This window comes from Gymnodraco acuticeps, unplaced genomic scaffold (genome assembly GCF_902827175.1).
Source record: "Gymnodraco acuticeps unplaced genomic scaffold, fGymAcu1.1, whole genome shotgun sequence".
Classification (NCBI taxonomy): domain Eukaryota; kingdom Metazoa; phylum Chordata; class Actinopteri; order Perciformes; family Bathydraconidae; genus Gymnodraco; species Gymnodraco acuticeps.
In genome coordinates this window covers 973,091-991,009 of record NW_022992284.1, presented here as the reverse complement: position 1 = coordinate 991,009, position 17,919 = coordinate 973,091, and the positions used below count along the sequence as shown (strand labels likewise).

The following is a 17,919-nucleotide window of genomic DNA, read 5'->3' as shown; positions in this document are numbered from 1 at the left end:
TTTCAACTTGAATTGTCTGAATTTGTTTGGAAAGTGGGATGACATGAATACTGTGTAATATATTTGTACATATACATGTAGGAAGTACAATATAAAACAAGCACAAGTTTCATTTGTGGGGCATATTTCATTATACTTTTTTAATTAGCTGAGAGCCGATTCAAAATGGCCTGCGGGACGCATTTGGCCCCCGGGCCATAGCTTGGACACCCCTGTCCTAACTGAACAAGAACAAGCTTCTCATTGGATTTATATTATTGAAAATCGTTAAATTAGTTTTTTGCAGCATTGCAACATTTACTCTTAACAAACCCTTTAAACATTCCTTCCAATTTTCGGTACACAACATTTAAAAAAGGAAATATTTATATATATATAATTTTGTGTTGTGTTGTAACAATGCTTTTTCGCAATACATCTTATACCGTTGGAAAGCCTGTTTTCTTACCTTTCCAATGGTACCACATTTGTGAGGAACAAGCATTTGTGGGATGAGCAGCAGAGCCGAGTAAGTGGGGTGTGCCCATGACACATCTGACAGATCTCCTCTGCCAATGCCAAACAGCTTTTTTTGCTGCTGACTCTAGTTGGGTGTTGTTTGGTGGATTGGAGGATTGAAGTCTGATAAATAAAGACATATTGGCAACAATTGATTTATTAACAATTGATTCATTTAATAAGCAGCCTCAGTAGCGTGTGGAAGAACCATAGGAAGGGTAAGAAAACAGTCTTTCCGACGGTATAAGATTTATTGCCAAAAAGCATTGTTACAACATAGAAATCATCTACCAAACACAAATTGCCTTACTTTTTGTTTTAAGTATACTTAACACAAAAATCATATGCGCATATAAGAAAATATCAATGTGTATACACACACACACTCTTTGATTTGAAGCTTAAGTGGAACATTTTAGTTTAAGACTTTACATGAAAAACTAGTATAAAGTAGCATTACATGGAAATACTCACAAAAGTTACCTCAGTACAGTACTCAAGGTAATATTTAGTTTACCACCTCCGCCAAAAACTCAACCAAAAACTATAGAACAACAGTCAAATTAAACAGTGAGGAATGATAATAGAATGTACACTTATATAACACTTATGTGGACAGTTTTCTTTACAATGCATACTCCTAGTGCTGTACCATTACTAGTAAGATTTTGAATATAAACACATTTTTTAAATCAAAAAATCTGTTTATTTCATTTAAGGTTATGAATATCTTCCATGCATTGCCAAGCTGCAGGGCAAATTTACGCACCCCTAAAATGAGAGTGCACCTGTATTCTCAACTTTACGGAAACACTGATGACTTTTATAAATCTCAATGCTTACTAAATACTGGAACATGATGCCCTCTGGTGTTCAAAAAATGTACTTACATGACAACATCTGAGAGAAAGAGTTTTATTTTCAAACACTTTTCAACTCCTTTCAATAGGAATACAAATAAATGTTTTTTTTTCCCTTGGTAAATTTTCCACTAGCACTGTTTTTTTTTTACACAATCAGCAAAATAAAACAACCAGCTATGAGGAAAGATCACATCACATTTTGAAGGGGGAAACATGTTTAGATGGTATCAAAAATCCCATTAAAAAACATTACACAGATCAATAACTTGAAAAAAACCCTAATGAACAACTTTAGCTACTTAGGAACAATAAATAAAGCAACGCATAACACATTCAACCAGAACTTAAATACATATATTTCAAAGAAAGGTCAAACCAAAGTGAGGTTAAAACAAATGCTCACTTTAGATGTCAGAATCTGTGTGCTCACAGAAACCTCTGACAGCAGCTATAACGTACTCAACCCTGGCAGTTTTGTGAAAAGAAAACACAATGTTGTTGGATGCTGTAATCAAATGCTGCCCTGAAATATACTGTGCACATGTTCAGAGTAAAACATTCAAATTGACCATGATTTATTGATCATAACACACAGGCATGATAGTAGAAAACAATAAACCAATTTAAAACTTGACCCCAAGTTTCAAATGTTAAGAGTCCAAAATAAAAACCTGATTAAAAATGAAAACTAAAACAAAAGATGTGTATGATATTGAGTGATCTGTGTAAAAACCCTGAGTAAAGGCCCTTAGTATGTAACAACTATCTTTATAGTTGAAAACTATTTATTTGGTCGTAGAAACTGTTTTAATTTTTAAACAGCTGAACTTTGGCTTTCTTCTGTCCATTCACAGTAGCACAGTTTACCTCCGTGGAGCCGCCACTCTCACTGCCCTCACCCTCATTGTTGTTCGACCAGCTGGGTTTCTGAGGCGTCAGCTCAGGTGCTATTATGTCTCCATCCTGTGAAGGAGAAGAGAGAAAAATATTGGATACCAAATACTGCATTCTCAAAAGGAAATGAAAATTTGAAGCATTTCCTTCCAAGCCTGCCGCCTCCTTCCATCCAATTTGGCCTTACAAGAAAACACAATGCTTAACAATGAATCATAATGCTAGAACTCCTAGTTAGTCCACCCATTACTGTAACAGGAATCTTTACGTAACTATGTGCAATAATAATTGTACAAATGTCAGACACCAGCACTCTACTGTGTCATCATTTTCTTTAAATATGATGTGCATGCCTTGTTATATAATAGTGTTCTATATCTGTATCTATACTTTGCAGTAACAATGTAAATTTCCCCTTTGCGGGACGAATAAAGGAATTCTGATTCTGATCATTTGATTGGAATTGGTAAAAAGTAGTGCAATATCCAAATTGCAGGAGGTACAATATTTGTTTAAGGCAAATAATACCTTCAAATATTGTTCTTAAATAAGTCATTTGAGTGCTGCAGAGAAGTCCCGGCCTACAAATCATGAAAAAAGTCCATGCAAAGAATTACAAAATGAAATTGAAACAAACACTACTTCTACATGAATAGTTAACCTGTGCAGTTCTTTACATAACATACATTTAAGGCCTCATACAACATGCTAGATGTATTTCCTACCACATAAAACATTTCCCAGTGCTTTGAAAACCATCTCTTAAATCAGCACATGACCACCAACTGTTGTTGCTCCCTCTTCAGTCTGCAGTGTCATAGCAGCTTAACATAATGTATTCACAATCCAGCTTAACAGGGCTAAGGGCTACTTGTGCCTAACACTCTTATAGGTATATCCAGCGACGTGCAGTCAGGGGAGGCAGAGCCTCACCTGTCATACTCATAGACTGGTCATACTACAATGTAACGGAAAAACAACTAAAGAAAAAAACTAAATAGTAATAATAATAAAATGTCTCCACTGATCTGTGTTGTAAATGTGATTTATGTATGATTCCAATCGCTTTTTATAGTCAAAATCAGCTAATTTTCCGAGCTCCGCTACAACTACGGGTAGCGATGGGCAGGGACGAGCTCTGTCTCACGTAAGCCCACAGTAACTTGCTCGAGCGCGGGCACTAATTTAGCGCGGGCACTTATTTTGTGAGCGCGCTCCAGCCAGTTACTGTGTGGTGAGGTGAGGCACAGATGAGCTCTGCCTCACCTCAGAATGCGTCACCCCACAGAAACTGGCTGGAAAGCGGGCCCTAAGCGCATGCCTGCACCATCTCACTGTATGTCACCAATGTAATGTTTGTAGATCCCTTTATTACATTTATCCTCGCCATCCATAGTCTCTAAATAACTTATTTCACGTATATATGATATTTAGGCTCGCCGTACAACGGCAATGAAAAAAGCACCAGGGGAGGCAGCCATAACCTCTGCCGCACTGAAGGGGGCGCAAGTGAGCCCACAGGTCCTTGTTGCTACTGTTATTCTACGCAGAGAAGGTAGACGCAAACAACAAACTAGACTTTTGAAACTACAGGAAGATAAGGAGGACTTTTACAAAAAAGTAATAGAGATTGTTGTCCAGAAGGAGAGCATGGACTTCATCTTCAAGTCAAGATAAGACCCCAATTGTAATGAAAATGGGATCTTACTAAGAAAGAACAATCCAATATTTAGATTGTGGTTAGCCTATCCTTTTGTTGAACGGTCCGATTAAAATGAATCGAAACATCAGACCAAAAAAGCTTTTGAAAATAACAGAATATTTCGATTAAGGTCAGAATATAATATTTGTAAATCTGACTGAAAGAGTCAGTGCCTCACCAGCCATGAACCTCACCGCACGTCACTGGGTATATCTTATCTTATTATAATTGTTTGTCCTTTCAGTTTAGGGTAGAGGCAAACTACCTAACTTATGTTCAACAACCAACATACAAATTATTATCACATCCGATTAAATAGTACCTGAGGCTTTGAGAGGTTCATGTTGATGCACCACTGGACAAAGTGTTTCTTGGCAGCCTCCAGACTCCTGTCGTCGGTCTTCTTGCAGTAAACCCTGATGAGCTGCTCAGCAAACTGCTCTGGGAGAAGTTTAGACACCTGGCAAGAATGACAGTTTACTTCGAGACATAAGCAATGACAAACACCTATGACAAAAAAACAAAACACAGGCAAAGACGGTTCAAGATTTGAATTCTGAGGTACAGAATTCTACAGTTCTGACCTGGTTCTTGCGGATCTGGATGGCTTTGGACAAGTCATCCTTGCAATAAAAACGCACATTGTTGATGGGGTTCTTATCCTTCATGCCATAGTCCATATAGATGACCTAAAGGGAAAAGGAGGGTTATATCTTAACATGTAGAAAGACTCACATTTTAAGATATTATAGTACAAAGTAGCTACAATTCATAACAATAGTATATAAATAAAGAATGTTAGAAATTAGATCAAAAACATACACTAACTACAAAGTCCTCCGGCTGCAGACTGCCATCGTTAGAGCCGCTCTGACGGAGGGATTCAGCCAGATCTTCTTCCCATTTGCGAATTGTCTCCTGAAGGGGAGAAAAAAGTAGATAAGTGAAGAATAATACATATTTTATATTGGCAGGGACATAACATCACCCGTGGACATATATAATAACGGTATCATATCAATGAAGGCTATTTCAAATTATATAAATTCAACCATTATATGCACAACTTCTGAGCTCGAATCTAATCTTTGTAATCCATTTTGCAATATCCATCAACAAGATCTAGTACTTTTGTAGTACTTTTACAGAAGATCATCTGAAATGATTAGTTATTTAACCATTCAAGAGATCATTAATTGTCAACAGTTTATTGTTGAAATGTGTCAAAAGCAAGGATAAAATGCTGCTCTCTTTTTTTTTTAATCAACGCATTTAATTGAGTTTTGTTGGACAAATGAAGCTTGAATTTTGAAGACCTCTGCGAAAGTGCATTTTTCCACATATTCTGACATTGTTTTAGAATCTATAATGAACGAATTAAAAAGATCATACCTCAAACATACATATGATGGATGAATCGATAATGGAAATATTTCTAGCTGCAGCCCTACATGGCAACTGAAAAACATCTCAGAACACATTTCTCAGAACACATTACTCACAAAACAACTAGCTCCTAAATGCTATATACACACACCGGGGTGACACTCAAGGGTTGTTCGGCCTGAGTTTGGCCCAGACATTTATAGAGGCGTCGACAGACGATGTTGCGTAGAATCTGCCTCGACTCAGCCAGCTCCGGAGAGGAGGAGTGGAGAATTCTTTCAAACACATGATCTACAGGCCAAACAGAAGAATATGACAGGTAACATAAAGCAAAACTAAGACACAAAAGTCACTAGTTCTTTTTTTTATACGTTATGAATGTGGCTGTCACAAAACAGGGAGTGTAGAGTGTGTATTCAAATATAGTGCAACATAAACACTAAGAAAGTCATTAAGTAAGTAAGTTAATGGGTAGATAGTTAATTGAAGAACACCATGCAACATAATGCAATAACATAATAAAGTGCTTCATAGAGAAAATATTTCTGAAGGCCAACCAGTAAACCGGCAACACCGAATGGCCTCAAAAAAAGCCAATGGGATTTTGGATTATTGCAGAAAATAAGCGATGAAAAACGGATACAAAATAACTATATTTACAAGTTTTGATCAGCAAGATATTTGTCAGAAATGAACATTGTAATTGAAAAACCCCACGGTTGCATGACTAGAACAAAACGTAAAACTCTTGTACACTTAACAACAGATTGTATTCCAGGCCTCCGAAAGCCCACTGACTTTGAGACAGGGGAGCAGGGCTTTAGGATTTGATCCTGCAGCTCTTAGTATACTGTCTGCAGCTATATTTTAAATGTGCACACAGTGGTTTCTGCTGACCTGTCAGCTTGGTGTAGGCCTCCATGTCATCTATGGCTGTGGAGAGGGTGAACTTCCTCCCTTCTGAGCCTTCAATCTGGATGTGCTTGTCTGCCTTTAAAAAGGCCTCTGTGATCCTGGATAACCATACCCAACATATTATTGTTGAGTCAAATTATCATGTAATCATTTATAAGACATAATATAAAGCTGGTATCTGATCTCTCCACAGTGGCCATATAAAAAGGCGGTCCAGATAAATCCTTCCTTTATGAAATTGTGGCCAACAAAAGGAAAGGCATTGATGTGGACAAGTGAGTAAGTATATATATTATGTCTTACACTCTGATTACCTTTTACTCTGTTAAATTGAATGTATGTCCTATATGTGTGGAACATAGGCATTTGTTTAGAATGGAAATGCCAGAAGGGTTAGAGGTGGGTGAAAGGTGGATTTGCAAATGGTTAAGGACTGGAGGGTTTTATGGTTTAATGGAGGGAATGTTTAGATAATGTCAAGGGAATTTATGGTAAGGTTTAGTTGGCTGCTTCCTTTCTTCTTTATGGTGGGACTGTTAGCTGTGTTCGTGGTGCAGAATCTCTTCATCCTCTGAGGATGAAGTTGCTCTGTTCCTGCATTTGAGATCGATTCAAATTTCCACCACAATTATCCGTAAAAAGAACTAAATTGTCAAGCAAAGACAGCAATCTACATCAGAGCGATTAGCTACTCACATAGTCTCTATGATGTTGCCCACTTTGTGCTGGTAGGCTCTTCTGTGGAGACAGTTCCTCGTGTGGAACATGTCATACAGATTGCCCACCTCCTGTTAAAAGAATGACCTGCACGTTACAACTAATCGTCTAAATGGATTGCAGTTGATCAAAAAGCAGATGTTACAAAGTCAGCACCTTGTCTCTAGTGCAGATGTGCTTCTGCCCGTCCACCTCACACACCCTGGCAAACTTTATGAAGCGGCCATGGTCAAAGTTGTTCTTGATGCCCAGGTGGTAGCAGTCCCTAAGGAAACAGAGGTCAGGAATGTGTACAAAAAAGGTGATTAGTTAAACTACAAAAAAAAGAATATTGATGTATCACTTGGAACATTATTATTAAAGGAACTAACAGCTCACCAAGCCCCACCTGGCAAAGTAATCCCATTTGTCCACATCAATGCCGTTCCTTTTGTTGGCCACGATTTCATAAAGGAAGGACTTGTCTTCTGGACGGCCTTTATATGGCCACTGTGGAGAGATCAGATAAAAGTGACATCGGAACCAGCTTTATTTTCCCAAGTATGTTTAACCATACACATATTTAACTCTGGTTCCCACTGGCTTTCATTGTTTGTACACAGCGCTAAGAAAAAAAGAAGATAAACAAATGTATCACGTAGCTCCTACTATGAGGTTAAGATGAATGAGCAGTATGCAGTCGATTAATTCAAACATTCAATCAAAATGCTTTTTATAACATCTTTGAGTCATAAATGTGTAAACACGGAGCTTAAAAAATATTAAGCGGAGTGATGCAAACAGACACACACACCATTAGAAAATTAAAGAGACTAGACACTACGGAATGTGTGTGTTTTGCCAAGCCCTGAAGATGGAACAGGGCAACAATGTTTTCTGTAACCGTGCATGACCACACACACACACACACACACACACACACACACACACACACACACACACACACACACACACACACACACACACACACACACACACACACACACACACACACACACACACACACACACACACACACCACACACACACACACACACACACACACACACACACACACACACACACACACACACACCCACACACACAACACACACACACACCACACACACACACACACACACACACACACACACACACACACACACACACACACCCACACACACACACACACACACACACACACACACACACACACACACACACAACACACACACACACACACACACACACACACACACACACACACACACACACACACACACACACACACACACACACACTTTCTAGAACAGATTACTAATCACCTGAAAATGGTACAAACAAGTGGCAACATGTGTGATGAAGGTGTTGCGCTGGGCTATATCATGCAATTGAAACTTAAAGGTGGGGTAGGTCAGTTTCAGAAACCGGCTCCAGTGCACTAAAATTTGAAAGTACACAGCCGAAAAGAATCCGCCCCTTCCTTCAGACTTCCTTACAGAGCACCTCCTCCAACACACATGAACGCGCACATGACGTCAGCAGACTGGTGAAAGTGGCCACCTGTTGCTGGCGAGTCATTGAAGTACTGCTGCAATGCACGCCCAATGACGGCACGAGATACATTTGTGCGTGCACGAGATGGAAGGCTGACAGACAAGGCGGCAATCCAATCCAGATTGGTTGTACTTTTTACAGTATTACGGCTTCCACAGATGACATTTTATTATGGATTTTTTGTCAAAGCACTTAAGATATTCATTGCTATCGGGATGTTAAGAGCATTCCATGGAATATAACAAAAAGTGTATCTCGAGCCGGTTTCTCAAACTTACCTACCCCACCTTTAAGCTCGTTCTATTGCGGAGATATTCCCGCGAGAGTGCGGAAAACTTAAATGTACCACACTTTGAGAAGCATTGCCTCATAAGTTCAGTTATAAGTTAGCAAAATCAATCAAATGTAGGTCAATTATGCTTGTGAGTGTTGGCAGCTCATCCCTTAAAACAGAAGCCTCAGATTGATTATAATAAGGAGAAATATGAAGGGTGTATTTCAAGCTTGATATGTAAATAAGTCATTGGGCTTTTTTCTTATCAACTAAGATATGTTAGAAAATGTTTCCAACTTGAATTGACTGAATTTATTTGAAAAGTGTTCTTATTAACACTTGAATACTACTGTATAATATATTTTTACATTTAAGAAGCACAATATAAGACAAGCATGAGTTTCATTTGTGGTCCATATTCTATTATGCTTTTTGAATTTGCTGAGGGCCGATTGAAAATGGTCCACGGGCCGTAGTTTGGACACCCCTGCTTTATACACAGTGGCTGTTTCATTGGCCTATTTCACACGGGCAGAAGTGGAACTACCTTCTTATCTTGAACTGAAACAGAGTTCGGTGGTCCAGCAATCTGTTCCTTAATGAAGTCCAGGTCCTCGGGCAGCACCAGGCCGTGCTGCTCCATCACCGGCTTCAGGCCATTATCCTTCACCAGATAGTCGAACATGCTCAGAGAGGCTTTCTCATGCTGTAACACAAACAGGCTGTTGTTAATATGGAAATGTGCATGGTCTCACTTTGAAAGTGAAAGTACATGACTCATTACTCAGATAGAAAGAGCTTATCGCAACTAAAACATGACAGGACACTTATCTAATCTCACGGTTGCTGGATGCCAGGTGTATGGTCATAACTTACATAATGACAGTGTGCCTTCTAGTTCTTATCAGTGATAAGACTTATCAATCTGAGAAGTGCTATCGATATCTAAGCCCTCAAATGGCCTACTGAAGACAAAGTACATTGTAATGGCATATATATATATATATATATATAGATAGATAGAAGAACTCAAGCTTTAACAATCTCCATAGGGAATGACTTAAAGACAGATAAAGGCCTTTTCCATTTACTTTTCAAAAATAGCCATCCAAATAGCCCTTTCACAGAAGGTAGTTATTATCTGCAGTCTGACTTTTCCATTTCTTCCTATTTTCTTCCCCAAAAAACTCTCGGTTTGTCCTTTTGAAAATATATTGGCAAAGCAGTTACCAACCTATTTTAAAAGCAAGGAATGTTCCGTTTCGAGATGTGACCAAACAAGCGTTTTTTTACGATTCTTTGTGGTAGCTCAGTTCAGTTGATAAGCGCAGCTGGACTTGTAAGTTGAAACTTTGATTTAAAGGGTTTTTATTTTATACTTGAGTGCCAAATCATTTTCTGATGAATCACAGCACAGGTTTTAAACCTCAGAAATTCAGATCTTAGTTATTAAGATGTCTAGAAGTGACTTCCCCAGACTGTCTGCATTTTCTTAAACTGCGAAAAAGTGGATTTAGACAATCTGCCTTTGTCAGTAATAACTGGAAATAAAAATATGAAGGCTTGTATAAAACTAATTCAGAGAAGTGTTCTTATTTTGCCTCAGTTTTATTTACCCTCAATGCATACGGCAAAAGAAAAGAGAAAAATAAATCTGATTGTTTATTACCTTCCAGGAAATTCCTGGACGTGCTGTGGGGATGAACTTGCTGTCGAACATATGGGAGAATGGCCCATGACCTGGATAGGGGTTGGAATGGGGGGTTACATCAAAAAGCTATTGACTGTGACATGTGTGAACTTTGCACTAAGCTGCTTGTGTGTTATTCCGAGGGGAATAGACAGGAAAAGGGAAGAATTTCACTTGCATTCTCCCTCATGCCCAACTTAAACTTAAACTTGTGAGCACCTGAACATCACTCACCCAGGTCATGGCAGAGCCCAGCGATCTGCACACAAAGGATGTCTCTGCGAGAGATGAGGAGCTCTGGCTGCCTCTCGTTCAGAGCTTCTACGAGCCGCCCAGCCAAGTGTCCCACTCTGTGGCAGCACACAATAAAACAATGTAGATTTACAGTAAGAGTTCAACAAACCATAACTAAAAATTAACTATATAAAGATAAAGACATGTTAGTGAAACTTTATGTAACATTTGGTTACACAATTTTCATGCATGTGGCCCCTTTAAAAAAAACTACAAATTAAACAATAACGATTTTTTAACGATTGTATGTTGAAATATATTCATATCATTCATCACACGTTTTTATTAAAGTACCAACATTTCCTTTTTAGAAAGTCTCAATACTTGAATACAGTATGTTATAGTAATTTTTTTTAAATTGCTGCTAGTCCCTTTTTAGCCCTGGCTGTGTACTAACTTGCCTTTATTTAAATGTTATTATTAATGTGTGCTTTGCTTCTCTGTTTATTATTGCTTGCCTTTTTGCCTGCCATGCCATGTTTGGTTGTAACACTGTGATTTCCCTGCTGTGGGACTAATAACCAAAAACTGATTCTAATGTCAGCCTATCCTTTCTAACATAGACAACATCTCTTGTCAACATATTGGCAGGTATCTTTTTCACAATACAAGTGTATAGAAAGCCTATTCCCAATAAGAGGGGAAGGGACAGAGGGCGGGTATTTTCCCCATGACATGCACTCTTGGCCAGTGCAATATAATATCCGATGAGGGCAATGTCCCTAATATAAATCCAGATTAAAAGATTACTGAGAGAAATATTATGTTTTATATTCGTCAGTTTCCTTTTATTATACCTCTATTTGACACTTTGGTGACTCAATGCTTTGCCAGTTAATGTGGTTTTATATGAGCCTATGATTCTATGATACGAGTTTTATTGATGCCTCATTATAAAACCCTATTAAATAAACCCACCAAACACATACCCAATGCTGTGTTCAAACCGGTTGTGGGATGCTCCGGGGAAAACATAATAGGTCCCTCCAAGCTGCTTGAGATTTCGTAGTCTCTGGAACTGAGGCGTGTCGATGATTTTGACGAGAAGAGGGTGCAACTCCACATGCCCGTGAATAGGATCATTAAACACCTGAAAGAAGACCGAACGAGACCATTCCTAATCAAAATATATAGCCAGTCTGTGTGTTTATCTTAGGGTGGTACGATGGTTTGAAGCCATTTTTCAACAAAACACATGGACAGAAAATGATATAAATAGATTTCACAAACTAAAGTTAAAAGAAGTCTTTACAATGTAAAAATCTATTGACAAGGTTAAACAATGGTTTAAATAGCAGGAAGTAAGGTGTCTCTGACATTTCCAAAAAAAGGGAGAAACCGGTCGGTTTTCATTTCACAATGTTCCCCTTAAGCTTATTTGCAGCTTGTGTTATTTTCACATTCTGTTTTTGAGGTATGGGTTGAGAACAAATATGGGCTAGGAGGAAGTATTTTGTGCACTAACCCCTTGTGTCTTTTCACACTTCCTTTCTGTTTATCCTACAAGTGCTTCTCTTTTTTCTTATCATGTCTTCTTTATCCCTTTAGCCTTGAAATGTAGCAAATTCATCACAATTCAGCTGGTGTTACCTTATTTGGCTCTGCTCCTGTCTGCCACAGCTTCCTGAAGCTATGAAGGATCTTCAGACGGTCACCAAGGCACCTGGGCAACACCGGATCAACAATAATAGAAAGAAACAGCATCGTTATTAGAGAAGTAATTTATGTTTACTTTGACAAAAGTGATAGTGGCCTTTTGGTCCCATTTCTCACTATGCCCATGACCATTTTCACAAATCTCACAAACACATACTTACTTTATACCAATCTTCTCCAGATCAGCGTCACTGAGATACCGCAGCCCAACACCTGTGATCTTTTGTGCTAGAAAACACAGGGGAAACACAATTAATGTTGGTTTTAATATTTTATTGTATTTATTCATTTTGTCTAATGTCTTCCTTTATTTTACGGAGAGGGATCATTTATTGTATTGTATTATCACACCTTTCACCTCCTTGTGTCCTTTGAACTGTTGTATTATCGTGTTATGCTGCGTGTGTGCAAAAGGGTTTCAACGTTTTGACCGGAAGATAATTTGTTTTTTTTGTTTTAATTTATGATGTGGGCCACCATGTTGTAAACGCACTTAGAGCTGCACCTGGTGTATGAAAAATGCTATACAAATAAAGCTTTAACAGTGGTGGGAGAAGTATTCAGATCTTGGACTTAAGTAAAAGTAGAACTACCAGAGTGTAGGAATACTCCGTTACAAAAGGCCTGTATTCAAAATGTTACTCAAGTAAAATTAAAAAAAGTATTTGCATCAAAATATACTTAAAGTAACACAAGTTAAATGTACTCCTTATGCAGATTGGTCCATTTTAGAATAATATATATGATATGTTTTGATTATAATTATTGATGCATTAATGTGTTTATCAAAGCTGGTAAAGGTGCAGCTAGTTTTAATGACTGTGTATACTGCAGGGTAGCTAGATGTTACTAGTCTTATTTATGTGTTGATTATATTTCAAATTATTAATCCAAATCTGCCAAGTAACTAACAGGTATTAAATGAAGTTTAGTGGTGGTCAATCTCCTCAACATTGAACTCGAGTTCAGTACATATTCTTAGTTACTTTACACCACTGACTGAGGACAGCAAGTTAGCATCATTTAGAAGCAGCTATCAACTGATCTACTGAATTCATATCAACAACAAGGTGAACAACAGTTTATTAAATAACCCAGAAACTAACCTTTAAATATATCTTCCCACTCTACGAGATCTTCTCTTCGCAGGTACTGACATGTTTCTTTCACTCCCCATCGCATGTAGTCGGAGTCCAGCAGCCGGACCAATGACACCCTTTTCTCCGGCGTTTTGAAGCAGTGGTTGTCGGTCACAACTGCCTCCAACTGCCGTTTTCTGTTCTCCATATTGGTCCGATAGACTCGCGGCAGAAGAGTAAAACCCTGAAAGATTACAGCCGGTAATGTTTCCCTTGTCGACTCCACCAGCTGATCGAGAAGATCTGCACAGTCTGGCGGTGAAAAATACCCGGGTTTTGTTTTTGTTTCGTCAACAAAAACTGAAACACAGAAACTGTTTCCGCTTGATAATTCCAAAATAAAAGCCTTTGGAACCGTGATTAAATCAGAATCAGAATTCCTTTATTTGTCCCGGAATATACATTATTACAACAGCAAAAAGTGCAGATAAAGTGAGGAGAAAGACGTTACACATTCAAAATTAACTAAGTACCTGCAGGTCCGCTGCAACTCTGACTACTTTTAAATCCAGGCTGAAGACTTATCTTTTTGTCGCTGCTTTTAATTGAACTATTCATATCTTAGACTGCACTGTAACTTTGATCCATGTACTTTTTTCTTTTAATGTTTAATTGACTGCACTGTAACTTTTATCCATGTATTTTTTCTTTTAATGTTTATTTTATTAGCTTTTCTTTTTAATGACTGATTTTAAATGCCATTTTCTTAATCTCGTTCATTTTTTGTAAAGCACTTGAATTGCCTTGTGTTGAAAAGTGCTATATAAATAAACTTGCCTTGCCTGCCTTGCCTTGCCTAAGTATGCACACGTAATTAATAATAAAAGAACACCATCAGTAAAAAAAACACTAATAGCAGACAAGAACATCATGGTAAAAAAGTAGCAGCTGTATTTGTTTTTCTTTTAAAGTGACCATATATAATGAAAGTAGTTAAACTATTACATTAAGCTTCATACGTTTACTTATATTATACATAGGCCTACATAATACTGAAAAAGTATTATACTCCCTCTTTGCACTATTTTTATTTTTGGACTTTTTTTGCTTTTATAAAATGTGCTGTTGATCAGCTTGAGAACCTGAATCTGTTTTACGATTTTATTTCAACACTTCGCTTCCGGTAAATTGTTCGCTGCTTGTAGAGAACTTGACGCAATGGGGGAGCACGCGGAAGGTGGAGCCAAATATAGTGCAGCGGAGGCCAGAGAAGTGACGCTAAACCCGGATTACGTTCAGTGACGACGATGGAGGACATGCAGTGCCGGTGTTGTGTCAATTTATGCACCCCCATCATGAAATGCACCCTTTGTCACGGGAACGCGCATTTCTAAATGAAACGTTTAGACCTTAAAACGAAGAATAAACGTCAAGGGTTTTTTTAATGGTAATTTTCAGACTGTGAGTCGTTTAGTGGTAGATCATAGTCTTGATTCTTGTGGTTAAACTTTTCGCTCCGTATTTTCATGGTAGTGGTGTCGATTTTACATTCATTCGTCACTTCTTTTTCAGTTATTTTTTTATTTAATATATGCTTTTTTAAAATGGTGATGTCCTGTGATACACGTGCTTTAAAATGTATTGTTTAATTTTACATATTTGTCATATAATAATCAAAATATATGTTTACAAATGTTACATAGTCTTTGTCAGCATATTTTTGCCACGTTATGCACCTGCTCTCTTACAAAATAAAAGGGTCACATACATGAAACTTGCTCCATTTATTGGTCTATGGTAGGCCTACTAGTCCTACAACCATACCCTAAAAAATGCTTGAGGTTGGGATTAATAGAAACATATTTGGGGGGGGGGGTGCTTTTTACGGCATGGCCTGGTTGTCACGATATGCACCCCCTTGCTATCTTACAAAATAAAAGGGGCCTCTTTATTATGTTTCACGGAAAGTTGGCTACAATCTACGATGCCTGAATCTCTCTTTGAAGTACCTGGATTCACCCTTGTTCGAGCAGACAGGGATGCGAACTCGGGGGAAACCAGAGGAGGCGGTATTTGTGTGTATATTAATGACCTGTGGTGCCGATCATACTCAGTCAAATGTAAAACCTGCAATCCCAACGTAGAAATTCTCGGCATGACGTTAAGACCCTTTTATCTCCTAGAGAATTCGGGTGTATTTTACTGTTTATTATTTACGTGCCTCCCAGCGGCAGAGCGTCACTGGCGGCCGGCTCCATCGCTGACTGTGTTCACGAGCTGCAACTCAGCCACCCCGATGCACCGGCAATAGTGCTCGGGGACATGAACCAATGTCGCTAGAGACTGTGTTACCATGGGTTCCAACAGTATGTTAAGGATCACACCAGAAAAGACAATATCCTGGACAAATGCTTCGTAAATGTTAAAGGAGCCTATGTGACTAAATGTAGACCACCAATACTGAACTCTGATCATAATGTTGTGAATATGATACCAGTGTATAAGACTAAACTGAAGAGAAGTAAACCGGAAACGAAAGCGATAAGGACATGGACAAATGAAAGTAGGGAACAGTTGAAAGCCTGTTTGGATTGGACAGATTGGGAAATTTTTCAGGAAGGTTCACTAGATGAAATAACTACTATTACCAATGATATCAACTTCTGTGTAGAACTAGTTGTTCCCACTAAAGAAATACAAATCCATCCAAATAATAAATCTTATGTGACTAAGGACATTAAAACCGTTATAAATACCAGGAAATTAGCTTTCAAAAACAAAGAGGAGCACTTAAACAGACAGAGAAAGAACTGAAAGTCAAATTGAGGGAATCAAAACTGGCACACAGAGCTTTTGGAAAATGCTTTTAAAGCCAAAAACCCCAAAAGGTATGGGACACCATGAAATCCATGACAGGAATGTCATCCTCAGCTAAACCTATTGTGACGAACAATGAATTTTGTTTTGCTAACGAACTAAACACGTTCTTTATCCGTTTCGAGTCACTAGATAATTCTGCAAAGTGCACTGAAATGCTCGAAACCATAATACCTGCTTCCTCTGACAAAATTACCATCAGTGTCGAAGAGGTCAGAAAAACATTTCAGTACACCAACACCAAGAAAGCGGCTGGGACGGTGCAGCGGTTTTCTGCTGAAAAACGTTGCTACTGAGCTGGCTCCAGTGTGGCAACCCATCTTTCAGGCTTCTATTGACACGCACACCATCCCTCTGTCATGGAAAACTTCACATATCAAACCGCTGCCCAAAATTCCATGCCCAAAAGAACATAAGGACTACAGACCAATAGCCCTCACATCAGTGATTATGAAATCACTAGAAATAATTCTGCTCCGTTTTCTTATCAGTACAACACAAGACAAACTTGATCCATACCAATTTGCCTATAAACAAGGGTGCGGTACGGAAGATGCTGTGGCCACTTTGGTTCACATCATCACTAAACATTTAGATACACGTAACACCTATGCAAGAGCCCTCTTCCTAGACTTCTCATCAGCATTCAACACAATACAAGCAGACATCTTGGTGTCAAAAATGGCCAAAATGGAAGTATATCCACACCTGATTTACTGGTATGCTGCTTTCCTCACTAGTAGAGAGCAACTTGTGAAGATTAACAAAACCCTGTCATCTGCCATCACAACCAATGTAGGTGCCCCCCAGGGCTGTGTGAGTTCAGCTGTGCTCTTTACACTGATGACTGTCGTACCAACACACCAAATCAAGTCATCATTAAGTACTCTGATGATACTGCAATAATATCTCTGCTCAGTAACACAGACGACCCTGAGCTGCACCAACAGGCTGGAAATCAGGTGGTTGAGTGGACTGATAGCAATGCTCTTGAGATCAACACCAAGAAAACTGAGGAAATCATTTTTGGCTCACCATCTGACTCCCATAAAGTCCCCATTGTCATCCATACAGATGAAATCAAGCAGGGAGTTTCATACAAATACTTGGGTGTAATGATTTACCATCTGCTGTCATGGAAGGATCACATTGAATATCTGTGCAAAAGGACAAAACAAAGAATTTATTTTCTCCGCCGTCTTAGAACTTTTGGGGCGGGCAGCCTTGTGTTGAAAGGTGCTATATAAATAAACTTGCCTTGCCTTGCCTTACAACCATACCCTAAAAAATGCTTGAGGGTTGGATTAATAAAAGCATCTTTTTTTGGGGGGGTTGTGCTTTTTACGGCAGGCCACGTTACACCCAATATGCACGCTGGGAGTAACAGAAACACATTTCACCTAATAGGATAATCTAATTTGAATAAAACCGTTATGCCTTAATCTTCAACACTTAATTTGAGAAATGCATACAAAAAGTCACTAATTGGGAACATTTATATAATTTATTCTAATTAAAACACCATAACATATTGAACA

The 17,919-nt window shown here is 38.5% G+C and overlaps 1 protein-coding gene across 1 annotated transcript; it reads right to left on the bottom strand.

Annotated features, from left to right (window-relative positions):
• Positions 1 to 738: 738 nt before the first annotated feature.
• samhd1 (SAM domain and HD domain 1) lies at positions 739 to 13,859 on the bottom strand. The gene is made up of 16 exons (XM_034207541.1): positions 13,532 to 13,859; positions 12,587 to 12,653; positions 12,360 to 12,432; positions 11,699 to 11,859; positions 10,710 to 10,825; positions 10,455 to 10,525; positions 9,333 to 9,491; positions 7,364 to 7,464; positions 7,132 to 7,240; positions 6,955 to 7,046; positions 6,241 to 6,356; positions 5,495 to 5,634; positions 4,780 to 4,875; positions 4,542 to 4,646; positions 4,280 to 4,417; positions 739 to 2,324 (listed from the first exon to the last, which is right to left on the bottom strand). Exons 1-16 carry the CDS (start codon positions 13,710 to 13,712, stop codon positions 2,169 to 2,171), a joined length of 1,881 nt encoding a protein of 626 aa, XP_034063432.1. The 5' UTR covers positions 13,713 to 13,859; the 3' UTR covers positions 739 to 2,168.
• Positions 13,860 to 17,919: the final 4,060 nt, after the last annotated feature.

What these genes read in the sequence shown, in the direction of transcription:
- samhd1 (XM_034207541.1), bottom strand. Translation starts at nt 13,712, where the DNA reads ATGGAGAACAGAAAACGGCAGTTGGAGGCAGTTGTGACCGACAACCAC. An exon ending in TCCAGATCCGCAAGAACCAG is followed by an intron (nt 4,418 to 4,541) that starts GTCAGAACTGTA and finishes CATTCTTGCCAG; the next exon opens with GTGTCTAAACTTCTCCCAGA. An exon ending in TGAACCTCTCAAAGCCTCAG is followed by an intron (nt 2,325 to 4,279) that starts GTACTATTTAAT and finishes TCTCCTTCACAG; the next exon opens with GATGGAGACATAATAGCACC.